The 8,350-nt window shown below is 57.2% G+C and overlaps 1 protein-coding gene across 1 annotated transcript in view; it reads left to right on the top strand.

Moving 5' to 3' along the window:
• Positions 1-423: 423 nt before the first annotated feature.
• The window catches only part of COL9A2 (collagen, type IX, alpha 2), a 14,098-nt gene continuing 6,171 nt past the window's right edge, over positions 424-8,350 (top strand). Inside the window, exons 1-19 of the mRNA XM_014541499.1 lie at positions 424-442; positions 552-652; positions 1,884-1,919; positions 2,004-2,066; positions 3,251-3,304; positions 3,427-3,462; positions 3,577-3,600; positions 3,873-3,926; positions 4,222-4,275; positions 4,397-4,444; positions 4,684-4,740; positions 4,823-4,876; positions 5,158-5,211; positions 5,571-5,624; positions 5,719-5,772; positions 5,889-5,942; positions 7,073-7,126; positions 7,526-7,579; positions 7,823-7,876. Coding sequence (XP_014396985.1) covers positions 424-442; positions 552-652; positions 1,884-1,919; positions 2,004-2,066; positions 3,251-3,304; positions 3,427-3,462; positions 3,577-3,600; positions 3,873-3,926; positions 4,222-4,275; positions 4,397-4,444; positions 4,684-4,740; positions 4,823-4,876; positions 5,158-5,211; positions 5,571-5,624; positions 5,719-5,772; positions 5,889-5,942; positions 7,073-7,126; positions 7,526-7,579; positions 7,823-7,876 — 978 coding nt within the window. The remainder of the gene's footprint in view (positions 443-551; positions 653-1,883; positions 1,920-2,003; positions 2,067-3,250; positions 3,305-3,426; positions 3,463-3,576; positions 3,601-3,872; positions 3,927-4,221; positions 4,276-4,396; positions 4,445-4,683; positions 4,741-4,822; positions 4,877-5,157; positions 5,212-5,570; positions 5,625-5,718; positions 5,773-5,888; positions 5,943-7,072; positions 7,127-7,525; positions 7,580-7,822; positions 7,877-8,350) is intronic.

Raw genomic sequence — 8,350 nt, 5'->3', positions numbered from 1 at the left:
CGGAGCCCGGCCTGGGTCGGGGCTGGCCCCACCAGACGGCCACCCCAGGAGGATGGAGGGGCGGTGTTGGTGGAGGGGAGCTAGAGTGGGAGGAGAGAACAGACCCCCACCCCACCCCCCGTCCCAGCCTCTCCTACTTTCCACTCGGGTTTTACCCTCGCCAGGGGAAGGGGAGAGGGCACCTACTCAGCATCCATACCTGTTGGTCATCTAAAAATAATAATAATAAATACCGCAACCCTTCATTGTACTATCTGTGCCTTATCTGAGCCACCAGCATTGCCGTCTGTCCTCACCAGACCTCGCAAGGACGACGTGCCACAGCGGAATCCTGGCGCCACCTCTAACTCCCTGTGGTCCTTCTTAACCTCTGAGTCTGTTTGCACACTAGTATCCGCCCCCAGCCTGAGCATCCTCTAGGATATGCATGTAACGGTACACGGTGCCTGGCGCACCCCAGGCTCTCAGCGCAGGGAGCTGGCTGCTCCCCGCGGAATTCTTTCCTGGGGGAGGTGCAGCCCTGGGGTGCCCTGCTTCCTGCGCTGTCTGAGCTCGCACACCCTGTGTGTGTTTTCAGAGAGGTCCGCCAGGAGAGCGAGGCCCCCCGGGCCCCCCGGGGCCGCCGGGGATGCCAGGATCCGACGGCATCGACGTGAGTCTCTAAACCTGGGACCGAAGCGGAGGGAGGGAGGCTGCGGAGGGAGGGAAGCTGCGGACAAAGGGGAACTTTGTGAGCGCGGGGAGCCGGGAGGGGGTGGAGGGGCTCCTGGAGATGCAGTGCCCTCTGTTGCCAGTAGGCGGCACCGCCCGCCCCACAAGGAACCTGTTTGTTCTGCAAAAACCTCAACCCAGCAGGGAGATGCAGAGCCCGTTATAGCTGCCCACAGACCAGGAGCTGCAGTGCTGTCCACCCACCACAGCTCACAGCGATTCCTTATCCCCTTCCCGCCTTTCCCTCCTTTTGAAGGTGGGAGACGCCGTAACCCCTGGGCCCTGCCCACTGGCACGTTGGCGTGCTTCTTCAGGATAGTTTAGAAGCCTTGGCCAGACCGCTGACGAGCTGGGGCCAGACTCTTGTCTCTCCCTTTTGCATTTCTTCCCCGATTTAGAACCAGCTGGGCTTGCTCCCTGATCTCCCCAGCATGGTGAGGGTTAAAGCCCTCATTCAGCAGGCTCCGGCAGGAGGTTAGCTCCGTGTTTACCCATCTGGACAGGCGTCTATTCAGCCTGGTGCCCCCACCCCCAAACACAGGGAGCTGGGTCCCTGCCAGTTCTCTGGCTGCTGCCGGCAGAGATGCCTGGAGGCCGCTCTGGGGCTGAGTCTGACTCCAGGCCCTGCCTGTCCTCCACCAAGGGTCCTTTGTCACCAGGGAAAGGAGTTCCTTCCTGCCTTGGGAAGTTTGAATCTGCCCCTTCAGAGGCCCCTGTACCCCACCCCAGTCTCTTTACTTCACTCACCTCCCCTTCGCGTTTTTCTGAAAGTTTCTTCCCACACTTGCCCAAATCCAAGAGGCACCAACCAGCTCTCCAAGGTAATTTGGAGTCCACGCCTCCATTTGCAAGTCTCATAACCAGCACCTGGCCAGCATTGGTGTGTCTACAGCCATGTTGATATCACCTTCTCCTGCCTGTCTGGGGATGGTCTCAATCAACCTATGATTTTTTTTTTTTTTTTGAGAGAAAGAGAGAGAGAGAGAGAGAGAGAGAGAGAGAGAGAGAGAGAAATGGAGCTATTTTCCTAAAAAGTGCAAGGCTGAGGGGATCCAGGACAGAGGACAAGAGGGTGAGGAGAAAGGCACATGGGACCCATCAGCCAGGGTCTGTGTGTGCCCACTGGGTAGCATGAGCCAGAGCCTGCTGTCTCACCAACTTGTCTCTTGCAGGGTGACAAGGGGCCCCCTGGGAAAGCTGGCCCTCCGGTGAGTGCCTTTTCTCCTTTGATCTTTGACTCTTCTAGTTCTTGCCCTCCTCTTGCTAGTATTTGCTTCGCCTCTGTTTTCAAGGGACCTAAGGGAGAGCCTGGCAAAGCGGGGCCGGACGGGCCGGATGGGAAGCCCGGGATTGACGTGAGTAGCCTGGTTCTGGCATCTTCCCTGATGTTCTGTTCAGAGTGGAGCAGCAGGATGAGACTCTACAGCTATGAGCCCCCTCCTCTCCATGTGACGTGTGACCTCACTGGAACAGCACCCCCAGCCCAGGAGCACTGACTCATGGGCAGATGGAGAGGGGTTCAGTTGTCTGCAGCAGCCAGGATTTAGTGTCATCTTTCTGGCTTCCAAGTGTCAGGCTGAATACTCCGCGCAGACCTGTCCTGCACACCCGTCCTCTCCTCCTCTCTTCCCTTCCCCACCCCTGACCCCCTCGAAGCCCCGGTGCAGCTCAGGAGAGGAGCATTATGTGGCTGATCCCACAGAGTTCCCAGGGGCCCCAAGGTCACTGGCTCCGGGACACAGCCAGGGCCACTGGGATAGTCATCTGGTTGGGGATACACTTGGGTCAGTCACTGAACGATGGGAGGAGGAAGAGGCCCCCGTGAGTTGCTTGGCCTGCTGGCTCAAGAGGCCCCCATCAGGGCTGTGCCCAGCCACCGGGGCTCCTCCAGCTCATCAACATCTTGCAAAGGTTACAAAGCACATTGCCATCCACATCAATTCTCACACATCCACCCACAGAGGTAAGCAGGATTATTAATCCATTTTGCAGATGAAAAATTAAGGCTCAGGAAAAGTTGCCAAGGACAGACATCAAGAACATGACATTCCAGCCCGGCCGGCATGGCTCAGTGGTTGAGTGTCAACCTATGAACCAGGAGATCATGGTTCCATTCCCAGTCAGGGCACATGCCTATGTTGCGGACTTGATCCCCAGTGTGAGGCATTCAGGAGGCAGCCAATCAATAATTCTCTCTCATCTCTCCCTTCCTTTCCCCTCTGAAATCAATAAAAATATATTAAAAAAAAAAAAAAGACAATGACCATTCCAGACCTTCATCTAAGTCTTCTAGATCCTAAATTGGGAGGCAGGAGGCCCAGGCTAACGGATCTTTGAGATTTGGTTTCTCATCTTTCAAAAGAAAGATAACCCTTCTGCCTGCCCACCTCCTAGGGTTACTGTGGGAACTGAGGAAAGAAAAGTGAGGTGTTGAGGCTCCTAGGCCTTCAAGGAGTTGGGTGAAATGCAGTCTGGGCCCACCCAAGGGAGACCTCTGTACCTGCCCTGCCCCTCACTGATCTACCTTCTTTCTTCCCAGGGTCTCACTGGAGCCAAGGGGGAACCTGGCCCCGTTGGCATCCCTGGAGTCAAGGTAAGGGCCTGCTGGGGACTCAGCATGGGCAATGGAGAGCCAGAGTTTGGGAAGGGCTGTGGTAGAGAGGGGCAGGGACCCAGGAGACCCCAGCTTCTGAGCCTCTCCCATTGCTCTTGCAGGGCCAGCCCGGGCTCCCAGGTCCGCCTGGCCTGCCGGTGAGTAAAACCTGCAGAGGCTTCGATGACACTGTGTGGATTGGGGTGGGGGTGGGGGGTGGGGGTAGATTTGAAGAAGGACCATCAATCCAATCTCCTTTTCTTCTCTTCTAGGGCCCTGGATTCGCTGGACCTCCTGTAAGTCCTCAGGGGTGGGGCAGGGCCCCTGAGACTCCTAGGGAATGATGGTACAGAAGGGCTTCTAGGGGACTGGCCATCATGGGCAGGAGCCAGCATGCTCTCATGTCAGGAATGGACAGACTTGCCAGAGAACTCTGAGCCAGCCCACTCCGGGCCTATCCACTGGCTGTGGGATTCTCTGGTCCTTAAAGCCCTCACTTGTCAGTCTCTGGCACCTGGGATGGGCTAACCCTCTGAGGCATCCTGGTCAGTGATGTCTCTGTTCCTAGGGACCACCTGGACCTGTTGGCCTCCCTGGTGAGATTGGAATCACCGGCCCCAAGGTGAGCCCCAGCCACCCCTCTACTGACTCTGCCTCCTGCGCTCTGCCTCCAAGCCTGCAAGCTAGGTGTCTCTCCAGGAGTTCCTGGGCCTGCTTCTGGCCACCAGGGAGCTCCTCCAGGTCTGGGGCAGAAACCCCTCCTGCTGAGCCCACCCTGTGGTAGGTCTTTCAGGGAGACCAAGGGCTGGGGCCATCCCTTACCAGTCAGGCCTTGATCTCCTCAAGAGCCCAGATTGCAGGAGGTGCCTGGAGGGGAGGCTGCACAGGGGTATGATTTGGGCCTCTCTTGCTTCCAGGGGGATTCTGGACCAGAGGGACCATCAGGGCCCCCGGGGCCCCCTGGGAAACCGGTAAGTGTCCTCAGACCTCCCACATGGCAGTGTGTAGCTGAGGAAGGAGAAGGGTACTTGAAGCATGCCTGGGATGGAGTAGGTTCGGGGTCGGATTTCATGGTCACACATCTCCTCTCAGGGCCGCCCCGGAACCATCCAGGGCCTGGAAGGCAGCGCGGATTTCCTGGTGAGAGGTGGTCGTGGGGCAAGGCTAATGCGTTTTGGGGCTGGGCACCTGGAGATGGGCAGTGGTGGAGATAGGATGGGTCTGGAGACAGGACATTGGGATTTGGGGAGGGGCTTCGCAGAGTGGCTCAGCCAGATGGGGTGGGAGGAGGGTTTGGGAGTTGGCAAGATGGGGAAGCACTGCCCAGCTGGCCTGAGGCAGGCCTGTGACCACAGAGCCCTGCGGGATTTTCTTTCCAGTGTCCAACCAACTGTCCAGCGGGTGTGAAAGGCCCCCAGGGGCTGCAGGGAGTGAAGGTGAGCTCCTGGCCCTGGTCTGGGGAGGGCAGAGCCGGTGGTCAGGTGGGGACCTCACACTGAGCTGCCTCTTTTCCTTTAGGGGCATCCTGGGAAACGCGGGGTTCTGGGAGATCCCGGCCGCCTTGGGAAGCCGGTAAGTGAGGGCAGAGGGCCATGGGAGAGACTTGTGGAGAGGACCCCACTTCTTCCTCCTCCCTGCCCCCCTTTTCCTTCCTCTGTGGTCTCTGGGGACAGAGTCTTGAGCTGGGAAGCAGGAGGCCCATGTTCTGGGTCAGTGTGTCCCTGGGCAAGTCCCTTCTTGCTGGGTCTCCGTTTCCCCACCTGTCATGGGGGATGGAAGGGATGCTATCTTTGGTTGCCTGAATACGTGTCTCTCCACCTGCCCACCTGTCAATCCTCAATCCTGCCCCTTAGGGTCCCAAAGGAGATGTGGGTGCTTCCGGAGAGCAAGGCATCCCTGGACCACCGGTAAGGAACACTTCCCCTGGGGCTCCTCCCCTTGTCCTAGGAGACCTTAGTGGGGTCATGCCCCTGCTCCGGCCTCTAACCTGTAGAAGAGATGCCTGTGCCCATGGGAGAGGGAGGCTGACGCTGACTGTCGGAAATTGGGGGACAGAACCAAGGCGGTCAGCGGGCTGGGCTGAGGCCCAGGCTGTGCCACTGTCCCTTTGAGTGATTCTGGTGCATGTGTCCCTGGCTCTGAGCCTCAGTCCCTCCTGTGAGATAGGGACACAGAGGAGCCTTGTGAAGTCTGGGCTGGGGGTCAGAGAAGGAATCATGGAGCGGGCCTTGCAGCTGCCATCACTGTCATTCTTCCCTCCTGACAGGGTCCCCAGGGTGCCAGGGGCTACCCAGGCCTGGCGGGGCCCAAAGGAGAGACGGTGAGTGAGTCTGCGGGTGTCCTGCAAGAGCTGCCCCGACAGCCCTCTGGCCTCTGGGGTCTAGGACTGACCCGCACCTCCTTCCTCTGCCCAGGGTCCTCGTGGGTACAAAGGCATGGTGGGCTCTGTTGGCACCGCTGGGTCTCCGGTAAGTCTGCTCCTCTCACCTCCCCGCACATCTCCAGGCTGGAGTTCCTGGGGACGCAGCGGGTGCTGCTCCGGCTGAGCTCGTTAACTCAGATTCCCGTCTGTCCTTCTTGCCAGGGTGAGGAAGGTCCGCGAGGGCCACCAGGCCGAGCTGGGGAGAAAGGCGACGTGGTGAGTCCTCCACTCCTCTGGTCCAGTTAGGGCTCCTGGGAGCACTGGGCAGGGCTCAGCTCCACCTAAGGCTGGTGTGTGTGTGTGTGTGTGTGTGTGTGTGTGTGTGTGTGTGTGTGACTCTTGGCGTCTGCATGGGAGTGTCGGGTATGGGAAGGAGCGTTCGTGCCCAGAGCCCAGTCAGCTCTGCCAGCCCCCACTCCTTGAAGCCCAGCCCGTTGCTGATCAAATTCAGATTTTGGGAGAAGGCAGGAGATTCAGTCCCACTGTCACAGGGGCCAGACAATTAAATTCCAGCAAATCAGCCATGGGGCTAATGGGATTTGGTCAGATCCCAGTTCACTTAACTCTTTATTTATTTATTTTTAATTAATAGACTTTATTTCTTTTAGCAGTTTTGAGTTTACAGAAAAATCGAAGAGAGTAAAACTAACTGTTCTTTTTTAGTTTTTAATTATGCAAGTTTTGAAAGATACACAAAAGTAGACAATGATATAGTGAACCCCCATATAACCTATCTCCCCAAATTAACATTTTGCCAAATTCGCGTCATCCTTCCTTCCTTCACTTTGTTATTGCTTCACTCTGATATTTTCAAGCAAGTCCTTACCATCATGTCATTTCACCCCTAAATACTAGTACTTCTGTGTATATCTCTTAAAAATAAGCACTTTTTCTCACATAATCACGGTATCATTACCATGCCAACAAAATTATCAAGTATTCCTAAACATCATCAAATAACCAGCCTGTGTTCAATTTTTCCCAATTACATCAAAAATGTCTCTTCAGGATTCTTGTTCAAATTAAGACCCAAACAAAGCCCACACGTCGCATTTGGTTGCGGTGTTGCACAGTGGAGCCCAGAGTCCGGCTGGGCCTCAGCAAGTGCTGGCTCCTTCCCACTCCCAGCCCAGCCCCTTCTGCTTGGATTGCCCTCCACTCCCTCCTGCTGGGTCCAGAGCCGAAAGGGCACTCCCAGGCCCTTCTCCTCCAGCCCCTGCTCAGCGTGGCCTGTGCCTCAGGGACCCTGGGATGCAGAGGCCACTGTTCTCAGCTGTTCCCCTCTGGGAACCACCAGGTAGGACTTCAGCACCCTAAAGGTGACCTCATCTCTGTCTACTTTGCAGGGAAGTCAAGGTGTTCGAGGACCCCAGGGAATAACAGGCCCAAAGGGAGCAGCTGTAAGTGGTCACCCAGACAGAGGGCAGGTTCCAGTCAGCTCTGCCCAAGCCCCCAGGGACTCTAGACCGAACTCTGTCACTGTCCCACTGGCTCTGCCACCTCGGGAAACGCCCCCTTTCTGTGCCTTCGTGTTTTCAGCTATAAATGCTGTAGGAGAGATCATGGGAAGCTTGCAGCAATCTAGGACACTTGTCACCCATACAGGGAGGGAGTGTGGTCCATCCCCCAAGTCCCATTCCCACGACCATTCCCTTCCCCCAGTTGACTGATGGGGCTTCACGCGATGACCAGACCACTTCCTCCCTGCACACTGCAGCTGTCACAGAGCGACATGGGTGGGAGGCCTGACCCCAGGCATCTCCCCATTGTGAGTCTACCTTCAACTCTCCCCTGAGCAGGGTCCCCCAGGCATTGACGGCAAGGACGGGACCCCAGGCACACCTGGCATGAAGGTAGGAGTGGGGACTGCTGGTGGGATTGGGGCAAGGATCAGGGCCCCTCCCAGCTTAGGCTCCCAGCTCAGGCCTGAGTCCCATCACTGGGATCTTGGAGGCCTACGAGCCTGGGACCCTCAGGTGTGTCATCGACACATCCCTTCTTGCCCCCGGGCCTCAGTTTCCCTGCCTGCATTCTGTGGAAGCCATGGGCCCTCTGGGGGGAGCTCTCATTTGTGCCTCTGGCTGTCTCTCTCCCAGGGCAGTGCAGGACTGGCGGGGCGGCCAGGAAACCCAGGCCACCAGGGCCCAGCGGTGAGTATAATGGAGCCATGGCGGCCGCCCACTGCAAGCTGTTTCTCCTCCTCAGAAAGACCAAGCGCTCTGTTGCCCACCTCCCATGGTGGCAAATCTACACGCCCGGGCTCTTGCTCTAGTCCTTGTCCGCACCCAGCCTGGACCTCATCACCACCCTGTGGCCTCTGGCCTGGCTTAGGCCTCATCATTTGGGCGATGGCTCCAGCCTTCTCTGTGGCTATTCCAATCTCCATCATGGCTGTGGAATCTGACCCTTCCCTGATGCAGCACCTTCCATGGCCCTCAGTGCCTCCGGAAGGTCATTCCATGGTCAGTCAAGAAGTAGTTGTTGAGTACCAAGGTACACTAAGTGGCAGGGAAACAGGAACAGAGAGCTACCTCCTTGTCCTCCCAGCTCATCTCAGCCTTCAAGGACCACATAATCGGACCACTTCCTGCCTCTTCAACCACTTCTCAACACTGCCTTGGCAC

This window comes from Myotis brandtii, unplaced genomic scaffold, assembly GCF_000412655.1.
Source record: "Myotis brandtii unplaced genomic scaffold, ASM41265v1 scaffold274, whole genome shotgun sequence".
NCBI lineage: Eukaryota > Metazoa > Chordata > Mammalia > Chiroptera > Vespertilionidae > Myotis > Myotis brandtii.
The sequence above is the reverse complement of the archived record's forward strand: the minus strand, read 5'-3'. Positions and strand labels throughout refer to the sequence as shown.